The following is a 19311-nucleotide window of genomic DNA, read 5'->3' as shown; positions in this document are numbered from 1 at the left end:
CTTACTTAATATGTAGAAATATACAATTATAATCTGCATATGGGGTTTATGTCTCCCAGGCGAATCATATTCAAGCGCATGTTCTACGTACGAACAATTTCTAAGGCTACTGACAATCAAGTTGATGATACACGGATGATACAAGATATCTCGTTTAAAGTTAACATTTTGGAAATTCTATGATCGATACAATGATCATGTTTGCAAATGTAATCTTTTCTCTATGGATTTCTCTGTCAATATGACAAGGGGCACACAGTGGGTGTGACCAGTCGACTGGGAATGCTTACTCCTCCATGGCACTTGATCCCAGCTCTGATGTTTTCAGTGGTCCGTGTTTGCTCTGCTCACAATTTGTTTAGTTTTATTGTACTTTTTAGCATAATTACTGTTTGTTATTTTCACATTTCATTGTATTGAAAAAAGTTAAACCTGGTAATTTATAAAATTACTTGTAACATACTATACTCGATACATTCTAAAGTCATAACTCTAATTATTAAAAAAAATTAGAGAAATTTGTATTTATAATATAACCCGAAGTACACTGTTATAATGTTTTAAATTACACAAGTTATTTTCCAATAAAGAGAATTCCAGTGTTAAGAACCTTAATGATTTACTTGATATACTAGTAAGTATATATAATGGAATTACAACCATATAAGCTAAGATAGAAAAAAATGATCTGTAGAAAGGATATGTTCATAATGCATTAAGTCTAGAAAACCGTGACATGTTCCGGAATAAAGATACAGTAGTATGTCAATGAGACTGACTTAGAGAAATAAGTAATCAAAGACATATATTCAAATGTTGCCACTTTTGATATATGTATGCTTTATTTTAGGAGTAGCGATTCCTTGCCTTTGAATACTGTATAAAAAAGTTTTTGCGAAGAAACCAATATTTTAAAACATTATTTTGTATTATTTTGCAGAAATATTTAAAAAAAAATATAGCAAAATCACCCTACAATCACATATTTTTTCACATTGCCACAAGAGCAATTTAGCCCATAGACCGAAATATCGACTTAAGCATACGCAAAAATTTGTATTAAGTGTAATTTAAATATTCATAACTGGGAGGGGTTGAAGGCGCATAGAACAATATATATATGCCAATCGTTTGGCATAAAGCAGCATTAGTACTATCCGACGGAAGTTGGTAGTGCTACATCTACAGAAAAATGCCATTTTCCTTGGGAGCATGCGCAATCCTCGTCTTTGCAACATACTGTTATGGTGCTGAGGTAAGGCCTTTCTGGCTTCAATCTCTCTCTCTCTCTCTCTCTCTCTCTCTCTCTCTCTCTCTAAATCTTATCAATTTTAAAACAAATTACAAACAGGAACTAAAGGCATAATAATAAGAAGAAAAGAAAACGAAAAGTTCCTTGAAAAAATGAATGACTTAAATAACAACAGATTTGGGGCTTTTTTTATATACGAATTAAATTTTCGAAACTTCTTTCCATTAGCAATTTCTTTATCATTGTACCCAATAATATTTACGTAGTAAATCGGGAGTGACCCGACATCTAAGTGCGAGTGAAAAATAAATGAAATATATAAATGTCAAAATAAAAATTTCAGGTAATTTTAGATGATATAGAATTAGATGGCAAAGAGAAGAAATATGAACATAAAAATCTGTAACTTAATAATATTTTAGAGATTTTATACATCATTTACAACCAAAAATATATGATTATATCGTTCCATGCATTATTTTTAAATTTTGTAGTACATATGACTTACGAATAAACTGAATGAATATTAAGTCTTTAGATAGCAATCACTTTCTTTTTTATTTTTCTTCTTCTCTTATTGTAAAGTTTACTAATCAATTTCCCCTGAAAGAAAATGTACAATAAAAACCTTCTGAAGTAGGTGTTTCCTATCTTTGATTAGGAAGATAACGTAAATGATATGCTTACAAATACAACATAGAAAGATACATTTTCAGATATATGGAAATAAAGAGATACCTGAATCAGCCCTAAAGTCAGTGTTCGAAAGAGACATTGGTAAGCATGGTCGCAATTCTGTCCTTAAAGTTTACAGCCAGAATTAACTGATACCTGCTTCACGCATGCATTAATTTATCTATTTTACTTAATTCTTTCTTGCTGCCTGATTGCGTGTTATTGGTCATTCTAGAGGGAATGGAAGTCATTGACATTTCAAGTCTAAAGGAAGTTAACAAGGACAAGAAAAGGTTAGCAAACATATATTAAATTTATTTATTACTGAGTCGAGGAGTAACCATCCTCACAACGTCAAGGGTCCTGAGTCAACACGTTGCCGTTGGACCCCTGTAGCATGTTAGTAAGTCAGAGGTTTTTTTTTCTTCAAATTCTTTACCGCGTATCTGTGCTTGCACATGATCCATACCTATGAAACCCATTTCACTTTTGTCCTTACTAACTCTTTTGACCAGTTTTTGAACTATTACTATATAATATCTGTTTCCGCGCAGACCGTCCATTGTCTAAGTCGAAGTCTCTACCTCGTAAATTAAAACACTTCTTTGTTATTTATATACAAATACACAGCTAACTTTTGATATATATTTGTAAACATGTATATTCTGGTTCCATCTGCAATTCCAGAATGAATTTGTTTTAGAGGTTTCCAATATGCAAAACGAAAATTAAATTGCTACTTGTTGCTCCGTTAAGTCGTCCTTCGAGGTCATCTTCTTTTGCTTTTTTTTTCAAAAAGGACTAAATGGCTTCTGAAATTGATTTCCTTTAAATAAAGTAATGTATTGCATTACAATTTGGCATCTGATATTATATAACAATACATACATTGAACGTTTAAATCTCATTTCGTTGAAGCACTATTTATTACAGCTAAATTGCATGACAAGCGAGATGACCTTGGCTTTTTCATTAATAACTTTTCCTTATGTAGTAATATTTCACCATCACCTGCTTATGGTGTTTATGTCTCCTAACTTATTCGCTACACAAGAGCTTGCTCTGAGTAGGATCAATTTTAAAGCGAGACATTCTTCTCAATAATAAGTTGATGTTACAGGGATTTCAACAACCTAATTTAAAGTCTGAGATAAATAATAAGAGTCATTACAAAAGTCTAGGTAGACGTATTTTCTGAATAAGCCGTATTTACTTTTATTAGCTACTTCTGTTGCTCCTCCACTTCACAAAATCGATTTGTTTAAATCTACATTCATTTGAATTCTATATTGTAATGATAGGGAATAAATGACTTCACAATATACGATTGTGTTTCTATGACGTTTTCTGTATGGAAAAGTAATCACTTTGATCTGCAGGAAATTTGAAATAATTGTATATTAATTGATTAATAGATCTAATGTCAGGAGTACCAGAGGGTTGTCACCAACAGAACTAAGCTTGTCAGCTTTTGGGGAGGATTATCAGTTACAAGTATCGAAACCTGAATCCGTGTTGCACCCGGAGGCTAGAATTGTAACCAGGAATGATGACGGCGACCAAGAGTGGAAGGGAATTATTCCGGATTGCTTCTTGGTCGGTCATGTGACTTCACACAACGGCACCGTTTCCTTGTCACATTGTGAAGGCTTGGTAAATTATAAGATACAGATTTACTCATAATTTTTTTTTCTTTAAGAGCTTTAAGGGTCATCATTTTGCAAGCTCTATGGTCGATACAATGACTTTTGTTTGACTAGGCAAATACGATCTATCAATAAGTCGAATACTGACTGATATTTTTCCTTCCAATTGTAAACCCGTTATTTACGCACTGAATTTCCGTTTGCCCGATCATGGTGGGTGTGACCGGTCGACAGGGCATGCTTACTCCTCCATGGCACCTGATCCCACCTCTGATGTTTTAGAGGTCCTTTTTGGCTCTGCTCCCGATTTGTATTGTTTGAATGGACTTAGAGCTTGAATACTGTTCGTTATCTCCACATTTCACTTTAAGATAATAAAGCCTAATCTTTCGTTTACGTATTTTCCATTTATACAAAATAAAAATACTCTTTGTAATTAGTAGAATACAAAAAGAATATTCGTTTTTTGAAAGAAAAAAACACTTTTAAATCAGTATTTAGTTTTCATTAAATCAACGTTTTAAGACCCTACAATAAATTTAAGATAGAACTCATATAGAGTTATAATTACCTAAAGACTGTACAACTGATTATTTTTATGAAATTTTGAAATGCAATAGTGTATAAGTATTATGTTTTTTCATATTATGCCATATTCTTCTCTGTCCATCTCTCAGTTTCCCCTGTTGTTATCCACAAAAGTTCTACCATTTAATATAATCGGTGCAAATACTTTTGTACGTGATTTACAACGCCGACATGTAAGGACTAATGCAAATATTAGGAATTCAATTTTACTTTATACGTAAAAAAAAATTATAAAACATTTTCGATATTTAGAAAGGATCACTAACCACACGATCTGGAGATTTCCAGTTGAGAGAACTACCCAAAGTTCACAATAAAGGACTCAATTTCTCAGACGAAGATACCGTTCTTATGATTGGTAAAATGAGACCACAGAACAAAACGGGCGAGGCAAGTTTAAAGGATAAAGGTGAGATTTGTCTTCTAGTTCTTACTGGTCTATATAATAACGCATCTATATAAACGGATCATCAATTGCCAATTTGCAAACATCAACTTTAATTTTTAAATAACATTTAAAGGCAAAAAAAAAAAAAAAAAAAAAAAAAAAAATCTGCAAAAATTTTCATGACCTATTTTTCTCATAGACTTTAGTCTTTCTGCACTGGATGACCAAATAATAAAGCTAAAGAACAAACCTAAAAGACAAACAGCCACGAAGGATGTAGTTGTTGAATTAGCTGTGTACACAGACAAAGACTTTACGGAACTACTACACCAGAAAGAAACCGCTAGGAGAATTGAACTTATGATCTTGAAATACAATGGGGTATAAATGCATCATTGCTGTAGTAAATGAGACATATAACATTTCTTTTTCATCATTCTGTAAACACATGAAGCTGTTACTGTGTTTTGTTTAATTCAGGTGCAGTTTGAATTTTCTCGGCCTGAACTCGGTTACAACGTAAAACTACAAATTAAATATCTGAGTTTTTGGGAGACAGACCCGGTAATCATTTAATTTTTTTTCATTGGTTAGAACTTTGGATATAATTTAATTCTGGAAAGGCCCTGTTTGATTGGTTGCAAAAAGTAATTCATATCGTACAACCCGGGTTGCCTACCTCAAGACTGTGTCAAGCAATCCGCTTGACACCACAGTTAAAAAGTCTTTTATAATTGAATATCATTTTCTAATGAATATTGTCTTTTTTACTTAATGATCTTATATTAAATTACAAGGAATGAATCTAGTTATTACTCAAGTTATAATGAATGTGTAATTTGAGTTGGAATTGTATAATTTAATGGCTTTTTACTTTCAAAAGAGTAAACTGTCCTGACGCAGTTACTTGTATATTATTTATATGAATTTTGATGAAATTTAATTTTGGAAGTAATTTATATACTTAAAATATTTACAGCCTTCTTACAACAACTCGTTCTATGTTCACGTTGCACTGCATACATTTTGTGAAGGAGTCTATGACAATCCAATTAAATACGACATCCTATATCTTCATAGTGGGTGAGTATCTATAGATTTTTCGTGGCGATTTGTTTTAAATTTTATAGGTTTTAATTAGTGTTGTCAACGAGTACTCGGTTAACCGGTTAATCATCCAACGATGCGAGTATGAGTTAGCAGAACTGCTACACGGATAATTGGAAATTTTATATAGTAAATCAGTAAAAAAAAAAAAAAAAAAACCGTAATTTTGTTCATAAATGCCCCACATTTTTTTTTTACCGTTAAATCTATTTAAACTGAGACATAGCGTTTTACCAATATGATCCATTTGTTTTGATTAGTTTTTCACAGTTTACTTTGATGTATACATGTACACGTTTTTGAAGACTTGAGTTAATTTTAATTGTCTCAAATAAACCTGCGTGAGCTAGTTCGCAGTATAACATTAAAGACGATACCGCCACATGTATCAAAAGCATGGAAATATGTATTTTTTTTTTTTTTTAAAAAATGGCTAATTTTGAATCCGTAAGGTGTTCTTTATGTAATATGGAATTGACATATGTAGGTGGGACAACAAATATGCTAACCCACCGCAGACTGAAATTTAACTCTGAAACCAGCGATATATAAAGGACATCCCGCAAAACAGCCAACTATTACGGGTGTTTGAGAACAAATTTATTATGAAAATTTTGTGTGTTTGTAATTATAAATAAAATCCACATGCAATGCATTTCTGTTTTTACAAATGAAATTTTACAGATAAATATAGAAATTGAAATAATTATGATGACGTTACATATAGCGTAAATTGCAGTTACTAATGAGTTTACACATCGCGAACAAGGACGTTAAGAGGTCTAAAGAAAACATCCGAGTAACCGGTTACTCGATCGGAAAAGTAAGCGAGTAACCGGTTACTAAAATCGTCCGATTGGACAACACTAGTTTTAATATTAACTGCTTTACTCTTACAATAATTGAGTTATCTCACTTAGGCCTTTTTTCCTTAAAAATCTTTCAGGCGCAGACCAACACAAGCTGGGGGCGGTGCCTGGCAGTCCGGCACTTGCAATCCCTATAGGCGATGTGCTGTTGACAAACAGGAAGTAGTATCGCATTCATCTACCGTCCACGAACTAGGACACATGTAAGAATGTATAACCATGTAGTGCCAATGGGCTTTGTCCCTCACTTTTTTCAAACATAACTTTTTTACTATTGAAAATGTACAGTGGAAGGCTCGTTGTCCCCCTCCCCCACGTTTTGCACTTTTTGTGTAGCATCGTTAAATCATGGTTATTGGATAAAGTATTAAAGAGAAATTTGGTTGTAAACAAAAGTTCTACCCCCAAATAGGATTTTTAAGTTTGGACAATTTTCATATATATAAATATTATTAGTTACGTAGTTTTGTGGTGACAGGGTCAGGATGATACCTGGTTAGTAAATTTCACATCTGGCGAGAGAGAGAGAGAGTAAATTTTTGTGAGGGATTAATTGTGTATGTGTTATTGACACTTTCAACTATTATTTTAACATTTGATATATCGGAATTAATTTCAACTTCTGCAGAATCTTCAATGTTTTTGATACAATTAATTAAATGTACGTGTATTTATATGGTGCACTGAGAAAATGTATTCTAACGAATAAATACACAACCATACATTATGTAACAAATAAATTATGGCTATTATACATTTTGTATTCTACGTTCAGAGCATTCATGTACATAATTCAGATAAAGTTTTAGTTTTAAAAACACATATTTGAAATTCATAATTATTTACAATTATGGTTTTCTTTCACAAAATCGAAATTGTTACATACAAAGCAAATGTCCATTACCAGACTTTCAAAATTCAACGAAGTTTCATATTTATTATTTCAATTTAAAATTAGTGTAAACAGTTACTAAATGTATAATTTACTATGTATAGTGATGATTAATTATATATCATCTTTTAATATCCATGTAGGTTTCTTTAATTTTTACTTTACCAGTTATCCATACATCCAATACAATACAATATTAAAAAGATAATCATAAAGTGACAAATACCATCTTTTTAAAACGAGAAGCAAACAAAAAGAGTGGTCTCTAACCGGTTTTTGGATCGACCTTATCCAATAGAAAATTTCTTTTTTTTTTAATTACATGAGCACCCGTATCTGATGATTACCTATTGTCGTTAATAAAATCTTTTCTTGATTTTGTTTTAGTTTAGGAATGTGGCACGACGAAGAAGTGGGTTGTACCGGAAGTGACAGAGGCGTGATGGGAGGACAAGGAACAGGCTTTAGTTCTTGCAGTATCAGAGATTTTGATAAATTTCTACAGTACGTCTTTAAAATGAGAATAAAATTATTTGAGTTTGGTTTTTCACAGTAAAGTTCTCATCATTGAAAGGTGTGAAATTATGACAAACAAAACTTTTCTGTGGAAAATTCTTCTAGCAAAAACGTCTATAGACGTTAATGGTAACCTAGTGGTTTTCTACCGTCAACTTCCTTTATTTTAGTAATAATATATCATTATCACCTGCACATGGAGTTTATGCCTCCCAGTTGATTCAATACACAAGAGCATACTCATTTTTGCCCTCTTTGGTATATGTATGCTACATCATAGACGAATATCTAATTCAATCTTCGTGAGATTGTTTCGTTATGTGAAGATTTTACATATAGTTTATGTTCATGTCAGTGTTAAATGAAATATCAAAAGAAAATTTTGCTTTTATTGAGATGAAATTTTTCACTTTTTATTTGTCAGACAATGGGCATTTCTTCCCCATCTTCTTTCAACAATAAACAAAATGCTCTTCTATGGTTCGATATTCTTGCTTGGTCATAATGATTTTCTTCTAGATATAATCCTAACTGTATTATAACCATAGTTATAATGACCTTAATACAACCAGAAATTACTTCAACTGAATTTACTGTCAAACCTTTTTACTTTGGGAAATGGGTCGCATTTTTTTTTCCACATATGTAATATTTGGTTCTGAAGTATTTTCTTTCCGTTTAAATAAAGTTCTACAGACAAGTCTGAAATTATAGTAACGTTAGACAATATATCTATATTTATATGCTAATTTCAGGAGTAAGTATGCGCAGTGTCTGTTTCGAGAAGATGTTTCAAGTAGCACCAGCTACGGTCCAGCTGAGCCAGTTCTCATAGGTAAATCACACTAAGCTTTATATACATATGTAAATCACACAAAGCATGTTACTTCAAACTTTATTTTCTATTTGTTATTGGCTACTTTGGCTCGTCATAGAAATAATGTTCTTCCATTGGGAAGTTTGTTGTTTAACAAGCGGGACGCTTGTGATTTTTTTCCACTCATATGTAGACGCCTCCACTTGTCGGTGGGGTCTGCAAATTTAGATCTATACTCGGCACTCAGGACCATTGACAGTGAGGGATATTTTTCGTGCCAGCACCTATTGCGACACTGAACCTTGGTTTATGGGGCCGACTTGGAAGGAAAACAAATAACATATGACTTTATCTGTTGCTTTGTTACTAATATGTCTGTTTATTAATAAGTAATTGTGATAAATCGAATTGGTGGCGGGCAGAGAGAATGGGAACTACAAAATAATAACTACAAAGTAATTTATAGTCATACTCTCTTAAAAAGAGATATTTTTTTTTTCGAGTTTTACAATAATTTTTTGCTTGTGCACAATGATGAAAATATTCATATGTACAGATACTTGTAAAAGATTTGTATCTTAAACATTAATACTGATATAATTTGATACACTGACAATTAATGTGAGCTTGTTTTTGGTAAATATAGGTCAGAAGTACAGTGTAGACGAAATATGCGAGCTTCATTTTGGTCCTAACTTTCACTTCCGAAATTTCTCATATCTCCCGGTAAGAACACGTTTTTATGGAATATAGAATAATGAAATTATAATAAATTGTAATATGTATGTCTTAATTGTTGGTAGCCATGCGAGATTATATACAGCTGTGTAAACTATAACGAAGGCGATTTCTTTGGACAAATGTTTACCCAATACCTGAGCGCTCCTCCTGGGATTTATTGCGGTGAAGGAAAGGTAAGTCCTATAGGACTTCCCAGAAATAATGCTTTTATAAAATTCTTTATACTCACTGAAAGTCCATATACCTTATCGATTTTTTCCAGATTTGCATGAATCGAAAATGTCAGACATTTGAAGAGGTCAATATGAAACCAGGCGTGGTCAGGCCCGGGGGATGGGGACCGTGGGCAGATTGGCAGCCTTGCTCCAGGACCTGTGGCACAGGACTAACCTACAGGAGGAGATTCTGCAACAATCCAAGGTTTTAAATATTGAGCTTAAATATCTAGTTTTCTAATTACAGTAACTATAAAATCAGATATTTTCGTGGGGTCAAATTTTCGTAGATTAAGGACAAAATATTGGTTTTTATGGATAAATTGATAATTGTTAATTCGATACATCTGCCTGAACTGGAAATAAAAGACACTAAAGAGTCAGACACATTTGTTTCATATTTGGATGTTTTTCTAGAAAAGACATTGATAGCAACTTAACTAATCTTTATGATAAACGTGATGACTGTAACTTTTCTATCGCCAACTTCCCTTATTTATGTAGAAGTATACCATTATCACCTGTATATGGATATAGTATTTCCCTAGCTACATTATGTACTGAGAGTCTCTGATTTTCAATTTAGAAATGACTATTCCATTTGAAACATTCTTTTCCTGTGCAGGGTAATTAATGTAAAGTAACTTTTATTCAAGGTCTAGTCTCAAAGTTGATAAGATATAAGTAACTTAAGCTACTGATATTTGTCCGTCTTATTTTTCTCAAAACAACTGTCATTTCACTCCATAGCAAGATTCTTGTCTGGGAAAGATATACATTTAATGTGTCAAAAATAATTACGTTCAAAGAAATATATCAACTTTATGGGTTATTTGTTTAATAAACTTTTTGGCAACCAAAATGTATATATTTGCAGCCTGAAAAATAAAGATATTGAAATTTTAAGATAATGTAAACAGCTTTAATTACGCTAGTGGATAATTATAACTGAGAATATTCCTGAAAGCATGATGCAATGTTGTTTTTAATCATGTATATTATATAATTTTCAACACCTTTTTTTTACATCGATAAAGCCCTTTGAACCACCCAGGTTGTGATGGCGGAGATGACAATGGTTATGAAGCCAGGACTTGTAATCCCGAGGTAGGTAAACCAAATAGAACACGCTTACAGTCACTGATAAATTTTAGTGTTCTCTTCATTGGATCTAATAATTAAAGTAAAGAACGTGCTAATATTGTACTTGAATTAATAAAATAAAATAGAAGTAGCTTTTACAAGATGTATATATTAAATGCAGCCCTGCCCCAACGACAGTTCAGACATGGCAACTCTTATTAATCAGCGGGCGTCTGAAACTTGCAGTAGGTTATTGAAGAATAAAGTATTAGACTCTACAGAATACACGTCGTTTGGAAGGAAATTAGACTGGCATGGTAAGAGAGAGAAAGTGAGGGCGTTTTTAATTTTTCTTTGTTCAAACGTATAAAACGATCGAAAAACTGCAGCCTTATAGCTGTACCCTGTAAATATTTTTTTCCGTCTTTACTGAATTAAATCCAGGAATTCACGAAAAAAAATTACTGACATGTTAACGATTCTTAACAAAAAATCTCACCACTTTAGGACATTTGAAATGTGAGGTATCATGTGATGCGGTGCAGGAGTACAAGACGCCTGCTTATACAAGGTTTGGCTTAATCCCCCAGGGTACTCCGTGTGAAGGACCCACTGAAGAATCGGACCAAAAGTGGTCAGATTACAGCTACAGATGTCTTGACGGCTATTGCAGGGTATACAGTGATATACGATTATACCGAACAGTAATAAAGCATAATCTTGCTTATATCGAAATTTCACATTCTTATGTTAAATTGATCACGTGTTAAGGGTATTATATATAAACAGTACTTTGTCTTAGTTTTTCGGTTGTAACGGAGAGCTCAACGCTAAATATGACGTCTGTGGTGTTTGTGAGGGAGATGGTTCTACTTGTGACGTAGTGAAAGGAGTGTATACGGAGACAACAGCACAAGGCACGTACGATAACTGATAGACTAAAATAATTAAAACATGATTATTTGTTTTGTCCCTGTTATTATAGTCCTACATAACAGAGGCGAGCTTAAAGAAGAATAAAGGAATAAAAAGAATTTAACAGGTTGGAATGAAAAAGGGTGAAGATATAACAGTGATAGATCTCATAAAAACCACAAAAATACAAATCTGTGAATAGGGCATAAACCCAGAATCCTAGTAACTCAAGAGGTTGGATCAGGTGCCTAGGAGGCGCAATCATTCCCTGTTGACTGGTCACACCCGCCGTAAGCCCTATGTATTGATCAAGTAGTCGAAACATTTTGTAGTCAAATATAGTACAAAAATAAAGGCCTAATATTTGGTATGGAACAAGTCAGCCAAAAATACGATCCAGTGATCAGTTATATTTGCTAACAAGGTCATTATCACGACCATACAATTTACGAAATACTGACTTTACATGTGGTCTTCTCTTTACTTCTTCACATTCAGTTTGAATGAAAGTGATCTTCTTTACTGCGTAAATTAATCATCTTATTGTTTTCAGGTACAAGGAAGATAATTACGGAGATACCCGTTGGAGCGACTAACATACGATTCTGGTTTGATTGGCAAACAGTAATGAGAGAAAACTATGTAGGCAAGTATTTACATTCTTCGTAACATGGCAAACTGATATAATTAAATAAATAGAGACAGAATCTCCAAAATACACCAGAACATCCACAGAACACTTTTTACAGACTCTCTTGGTATTAATTCACATTTGACTTAGTCATCTTAGTTTATGCTAAAGTTTTTTATTTCGTTTTACTCACATAGTTCTAGGGATGTTTTTTAATGAAGGTGAATTTAGATCTAACCTATAAGTCAAGTTACAAGATACGCAATTAGTAATCATTTGTTTCCAACAGACACTTATTGCACTGTATTCTCAGAATCTTCATCTGAGGGCATGTATTGTCAAGCAATTTGTTACTTATCTTGCAAAACAATTATCATGATTGCATAAAATGAATTCATCTGCTTTTATCTCAGAAATCTACAACAAAGATGGACTTGTAATTCTGTCCAGCTTTATACAATGGATATGGGATACGACAAAGAACCCAACAAATTTCGCCGGTACATATTGGAATTATGTTTTCTGGCGTCAAGAGTTGTATGCCAAAGGACCCATCACCGAACCTGTAATCATTAAGGTAAAACCTCAATAGTTTTCATCAGTGCAAAGGGGATGTACATAAAGTAAACCAGACATTATTTACAATACATTCATTGTGAAATCCATACACAACTATAATATTTATGACTATGGAAATATTCTTTATAAAATTTGTTTGTGGTAAAAAATATACTCGCAGATATTTCTCGCACACAATTTAACGGTGGTTTACAGTACACATTACAAAAATACGACATTTAATCATATTTTCAGCACTACAGATATGGTGAGAAGAAAAATACTGGCATTAACTATACTTACTCTGTACCCAAATCTGGTAAGTAGAAACATATATCCTTTTAAAAAACAGTAGAATAAACAATTCTACTGTGCAAAGCAGACATGGCATATATTTTTTTATATAAAACACAAATTTTATCTCAATGTAGGTCGATATGATTACATTTGTAAAATCAAGTTGACCAATCGAAAAATATCCTACAATGCTTTAAATGAAGGTATATTATGATAAAGGTCGGTTATTGCTATGTATGTTTTATGTTTTTCCTTTGAAGCTAAGACCTGTCAAGGACAGTGCGCTAATGGTGGAACATTTAACACTAAGATATGCTCCTGTGACTGTCCCAGTGGATTTTATGGTGAGCCCATACGGTTATAGCAATGTTTTCTTGATTTATATGGTGAAATATTCAGCATTATTTTCGACAAAATTCCATGGCTAAAGAAAATTCATTTCTAGTACTTGTAGTGCCAATTTATAACACAGAAAATACGGATATTGTCTCTGCGAATTTTTTTAGCAAACATTTTGGCCAGAGAGGCTTTTGGAGACTCATTAATATGAATTGTTTTAAGTTTCTAGGGAAAAGTTACGTATATCAAATATGCATCTACTGCTACAGAGAATGAATATACCGGACATGAAACATAAGGAAAAATGATAAAATAATATTGAAAAGATCCATTTTGAATTCTGCTAATTATCACAGCTGATTTCTTCAATAGGAAATGACTGCACCAGTCGCTGTAACACATACTGCTTCAATGGTGCAACGGTTGATCAGTCCAACTGCGCATGCCAGTGCAAGGAACACCAGACCGGAAGACAGTGTAAATGTGAGGCAGGGTACGGCGGGGAAGACTGTAAAACGAAAATATAGAACAATACAGCTAACTAATGTATCAGTAGAATAAAAATATTTGAATATACATACTATCTTCCTTTTGTCTGACTGCTTTTTTTTTTTTTACAACTAACTGTGCACAATTTAAAACAATATATTTTAATGTTCCCAGATTATTTTCTCTTTTTTTACTCGTTACTTAAATTTAATTGCTCTTTTGGAATTCAGTAGACCCAGATGCACTAGTATTAATACATCTAAATAAATGCCTCTTTAGGTATATTTAATATCATTCCATGGTAATGCTCGCCACTAATGTATACAATTGCCCATGTACTATATTGTAAAACAACTAATAAGAATAAACTACTATTTTCACTCGTGAAGAGAGCTGGTAGTGATTGTATCAAAAGAAAAGCCTTGGAGTGAATGAAAAGTATTGAAGTATGTACATTGATTTCCTGCTCTATAAGTATTCCCACTTTAGTTGAAATATACCTATCTTATACTCTGCTTAAGTAACACAGTGTTCATAGGTCATATATAATGACTAAATATGAAATTAGTTGAACATTCTTGACAATAATTATATTGTTCATTGACATACATTTAAAGTCCAATGAAACTATACAAATTTGGAGCAGAGCAAACACGGACCTCAAAATTTAGAGGTGGGATCAGGTCCCATGGAGGAGCGAGCAAGTTAAACAGAGCTGCTATATCTTGAATTTATCTGTTCATTTTTACACACATAATTAAAAAGAATGATAATTCTTCACGCTAGGGTGTTTAACGTTCAGACAAAGCGAAATTTCTATAATAGTGTATCTATTTCAAGAACGATTTCAACTCTTAAAATGAATTTTAAGAATTTAAGAAACATAAGAAAAACATTCTTAATTTAAAATCAATATAAAAGCATTTTATTTTTTCATAATAGTTTTATTAATAATTTTTCTCAGGGACTTTCAATACTTGAACTATTACGTCACAACTGCATCAAAACAAAAATTTACATGAATTTGAAGACGTTTGTATCTTGTGGTAAAGACGCAAACACCATATATATTATACATGATGATTTGGAGATAATTTGATTAATCAGGTCTACTGATTTTGTCATGTTTTTCTTCACTGGAGACAACAGCTGTGCTCTTATGCAGGCCAGGATTTCCTCTCATATTGTTGACAACATCACAAAATGCGCATGTAAGTTATAAACAACGATTATTCAGTGAACATGGCTTTATAAACAGAAATTGCTCTACTGGCATAATTTCCATGATGCACTAGCGCACACCGTGGAATATGCCAGCACAGCAATTACTATTCATAATGCCATGTGTTCACTGAATAACGTTGTTTATTTCTAAATGTCTTTTATTGAATCTTGGTACCAAAATTGGTTAGTTACTAGTACTTTGAAAAGTAATTTACTCAATTTTATTTACTTTGGTGTCTCATGAATACAAATTCAAATACGTCTTCTTTGAATCTTATTAATTAAATCATTTTTTTCTGTTTTCTTAGTAATCATGATTACATTTAATTACTTTATCAGGAAGTATGTGAGAAAAAATATAGTTTGAACATTTTTTTTATCTACATTTTTTCTAAAAAAAAAAAAAAAAGAACCTGGGCAAAGAATCGCAATGCTTAGTACGCTTTTCCCCCCATATGATTTGACACTCATGGGGTATTGATTAAAACTAAATAATACTGAGGGTTACTATAGTCAGTGAGCACACAGCAGCGGTGTGACCGATTGACAGGGGTTGCTTACTCCTTCATGACTGATCCCACCTACGATGTTTGCTCTGCTCTTGGGGCCCGTTTTACAAAAGAACTTACGACTAAAACGTAAAATTTTGCAAAATTAATGATTCTGTTTAAAATTGCTGTCATGAAATTATCTTTCTACATTCCTTTTTAAAAGATTAAAACCCTAATGTAAATTAGAAAGTTATAAGCAGAATTAATTTTTGGTCTTAGTTGTAAGTTCTTTTGTAAAACGGGCCTCTTGAATGGATTTTTGATCTATTTATGAAAATAGATTGATTTGAACATTTCTATCGATATTTTTTTTAAATGGACCTGGGTAAAGGTTCTAAATGCAAAGTACGCCTTTCCCCTCATGTAACATAAAGCAAGCGATTTAATATTCATGGGGGTATTGATTAAAACGAAATAATACTGAGGGTTACTATAGTTAGTGAATAAAATATTTCTATGAGTGACATACACGTATAATGCATAAATATAGTTATAGATTACTTCCCTAATATATGTAGCAGTATACCCTTATCACCTGCATATGGGGTTTATGTCTCCCAGTTGATTCGATGCGCAGGAGCATGCTCTACGTACGATGGATTTTTAAAAGGAGGCAGACTATTAACCAAAAAGTTGATGAAACAAGGATTTCAACAGTCTCGTTTGAAGTTATCATTTCTCAAGTTCTATGGTCGATACAATGGCCTTATCAGCAAATACAATCTATCATTAGGTCAAATGCTGACTGACGTTTTTCATTCTTATTGTTAAGTTATTATTTACACACTGATATATCTACGAATTTTCCGTTTACCCGATCATGACAAGGAACACATGGCGGGATGCTTACTCCTCCATGACATCTGATCCCACCTCTGATGTTTTTGGAGGTCCATGTATGTTCTGCTCCTAATTTGTATAGTTTGAATGGACTTATGAGCTTGAATACTGTTCGTAATCACCATATTTCACGTATTTAAAAATAATACATTTGACATGCATCATTACATCCCAATTTACTGAACTGCTTTATGTGTTTTGAAATAAGATGATGTAAATTTATTTGTATTCTTCTGAAAGTTATTGAGTTGTATATTTTGATTTTTGCTTTCACCGACTCTTCAATTCTAGTAGGGATATCAAAACATTTGATGAGATGACATTGATATAATTACACTAGTCCTTTAAAGTGTGCAATGTTTGTTTGAATCACAATTCAAGTAATGAACAGTTTTATCTATATTTGATCAGGTTTCAATGTAAAAATGTTGTCAACTTTAATTTATAACTTAAAAAAAAATTCGAAACTGTCTATCCTTCCTAAATTCTCTATAACTGAATTTACTCTTTTCTTTTCTCATTTTCTTTATAAACTCGTGTATTTTTTTAACTTTGAGTGTTTATTGTGTTTGTATATATTTTCATGGTTATAAATGGTTGTAAATCAAATTATGCAATTCAATATCTTTCAGAAAAATACAAATATCTTTACATCATCTTACTTACTGAAAACATAAAGCAGTTCACTAAATTGTGATGTAATGATGCATGTCAACTGTATTATTTTATTATTTTTTTAATACATGTAATGTGCATGTTCTTACTATATTTATGGATTATACATATACATGTATGTCACTCATAGAAATAATTTATTCACTGATTATAGTAACCCTCAGTATTATTTCTTTTTAATCAATACCCCCATGAATATCAAATCGTTTACTTAATGTTATATGAGGGAAAGGCTTACTTAGCATTTAGAACCTTCGCCCAGGTCCATTTAAAACAGCACAAAAATATAGATAAAATAATGTTCAAATAAACAGTGACATTCTTCCTGATAAAGTAATCAAATATAATCATGTTTACTAAGAAATCAGAAAAAATAATTTAATCAATATGATTAAAAAAAGACGAGTTTAGAATTGTTTTTATGAGATCCCAAAGTAAATGAAATTTCGTAAATTACTTTTCAAAGTACTAGTAATTGATCAATTTTGGTACCAATTAGTGCTGCTATGAATTTAATGAAAAAGGAGACATAAAAAATAAATTGAGATATATGCACTTCAAGCATATTTCTTATAATCGAAGGTATATGTGTATGTTGTGACCTGAATCATGGTCAGTTGAATAAACTATTTAACTTTCCATCTTTCTTTATTTTTTCAGAGATTACAGATAAGATTGTTGACTTGTTTTTACCTCAAGAAAAAGACGAAAAGATAGATATTAAATGCACAATATAACTAGTGCTAATTGTAACGGGAACCGTTACAGATGTTCCCCAAACGGCTCCCCAATCCCTTGTGATGCCCCATTCCCTACAAGCTTCAATAAATTAGACAATACTTTTGTAATATAGATGGACACTTTATTTTTAAGGGTATTTCATTGGAAAACTACTCCGATATAGCCATATGGGTATGAGCCAATCTAATAGCTACATTTTTTACATTAATTATCTTATAGTGTCTCACAATACATACATTTGTTTTAAATATTAAAGAATTTCATTGAAAAATAAGAGAGATGTAACCCTTTAAGTATTAGCCAATCAAAATTCAGCATACGCGCATGCATGGCCTTGCATTCAATTTTGATAGTATCATAATGTAGGAGCTCTATGTGCCTATCCATGTCTTAAATTTCATCCTGTTTTGTTAAAAACCAAGGGAGTTAAAGACATTTAAAGTTTCAACCAATCAGTTTGCAGCACACCTGCATGCGCGTGTTTTCAAGAAATTTCCTATATAACATGTTGTAGCACCTTATAATATATACTTATATTCTAAATTTCAAAGTATTTTGTCAAAAAACAAGGAAATTATTGAGATTTTTGTATCAGCCAATCAGAGAAGAGCGCACATGCATGCGCGTGAGTTCACGCTAATTTGACCATGTTGTCTTGTCTAGACTACTAATATATCTTTATATTTTGAGTTTCAAAGCAATTGATCAAGAAATATAAAAGTTACGGCTTCATCAAGTATATCAGTCATTTCACTCATTGCACGCGCGCGCACGTGCATGCATGTGCGCGCAAAATGACCTTCGTTCCACACACCTACACAACATGCCTATTAACCCTAAAAAGGTTTCATGTCAATCGGATGAGTGGTTCTATGAGAACACTCCCGGACAAAAAAGTACCGGAGAAGAAAGTAGAAAAAAAGAATAATAATAATAACTAGACTCTTGTTGCCATGGCAACAAAAAAGTCTTCCGTTCTTCTAAATCTGTAAGAATTTGCTTTTTTCTGTGTAAAAAACATACATATCATATTTACTGTGAAAGAAAAAAATAACTGGAAAAAAAGTCCTTTCAGTACTTAAGGTACTTTGATTTTCATTATCAATCTTGTATAATGCATTTGGCACCTATAAGAGATATACGTAATATATCATTAGCAATTAAAAAAAAATTGTTTGCAATCATTTCTAAGACAAACAAACAGACGAACACCGTACTATCATAAACTTCACTGTGTGTATGTTTTGGCATAATTGTGTATG

General features: G+C 32.3%; 1 protein-coding gene across 1 annotated transcript; it reads left to right on the top strand.

The window, feature by feature from the left end:
- Positions 1–2167: 2167 nt before the first annotated feature.
- LOC133188295 (A disintegrin and metalloproteinase with thrombospondin motifs 4-like) lies at positions 2168–14091 on the top strand. Its single transcript, XM_061323665.1, has 21 exons — positions 2168–2220; positions 3343–3580; positions 4414–4570; positions 4749–4930; positions 5030–5113; positions 5529–5632; positions 6603–6728; positions 7805–7921; positions 8689–8768; positions 9397–9476; positions 9554–9664; positions 9754–9911; positions 10744–10813; positions 10971–11106; positions 11297–11463; positions 11592–11706; positions 12258–12350; positions 12749–12912; positions 13149–13212; positions 13451–13534; positions 13902–14091. The coding sequence occupies exons 1-21, from the start codon at positions 2168–2170 to the stop codon at positions 14054–14056; spliced, it is 2538 nt and encodes an 845-aa protein (XP_061179649.1). The 3' UTR covers positions 14057–14091.
- Positions 14092–19311: the final 5220 nt, after the last annotated feature.

The sequence above is a fragment of the Saccostrea echinata genome, unplaced genomic scaffold (assembly GCF_033153115.1).
Source record: "Saccostrea echinata isolate AGI-Se365-2 ecotype Australia unplaced genomic scaffold, CSIRO_AGI_Sech_v1 ptg000016l, whole genome shotgun sequence".
NCBI classification, from domain to species: Eukaryota; Metazoa; Mollusca; class Bivalvia; order Ostreida; family Ostreidae; genus Saccostrea; species Saccostrea echinata.
This window is presented reverse-complemented; position numbering and strand designations above follow the sequence as displayed.

Excerpts from the sequence above, each read along its gene's own strand:
- LOC133188295 (XM_061323665.1), top strand. The coding sequence starts at position 2,168 with ATGGAAGTCATTGACATTTCAAGTCTAAAGGAAGTTAACAAGGACAAG. Across the intron at positions 8,769-9,396 it reads AGCTGAGCCAGTTCTCATAG|GTCAGAAGTACAGTGTAGAC; the intron begins GTAAATCACACT and ends TGGTAAATATAG. Across the intron at positions 11,464-11,591 it reads GTCTTGACGGCTATTGCAGG|TTTTTCGGTTGTAACGGAGA; the intron begins GTATACAGTGAT and ends ACTTTGTCTTAG.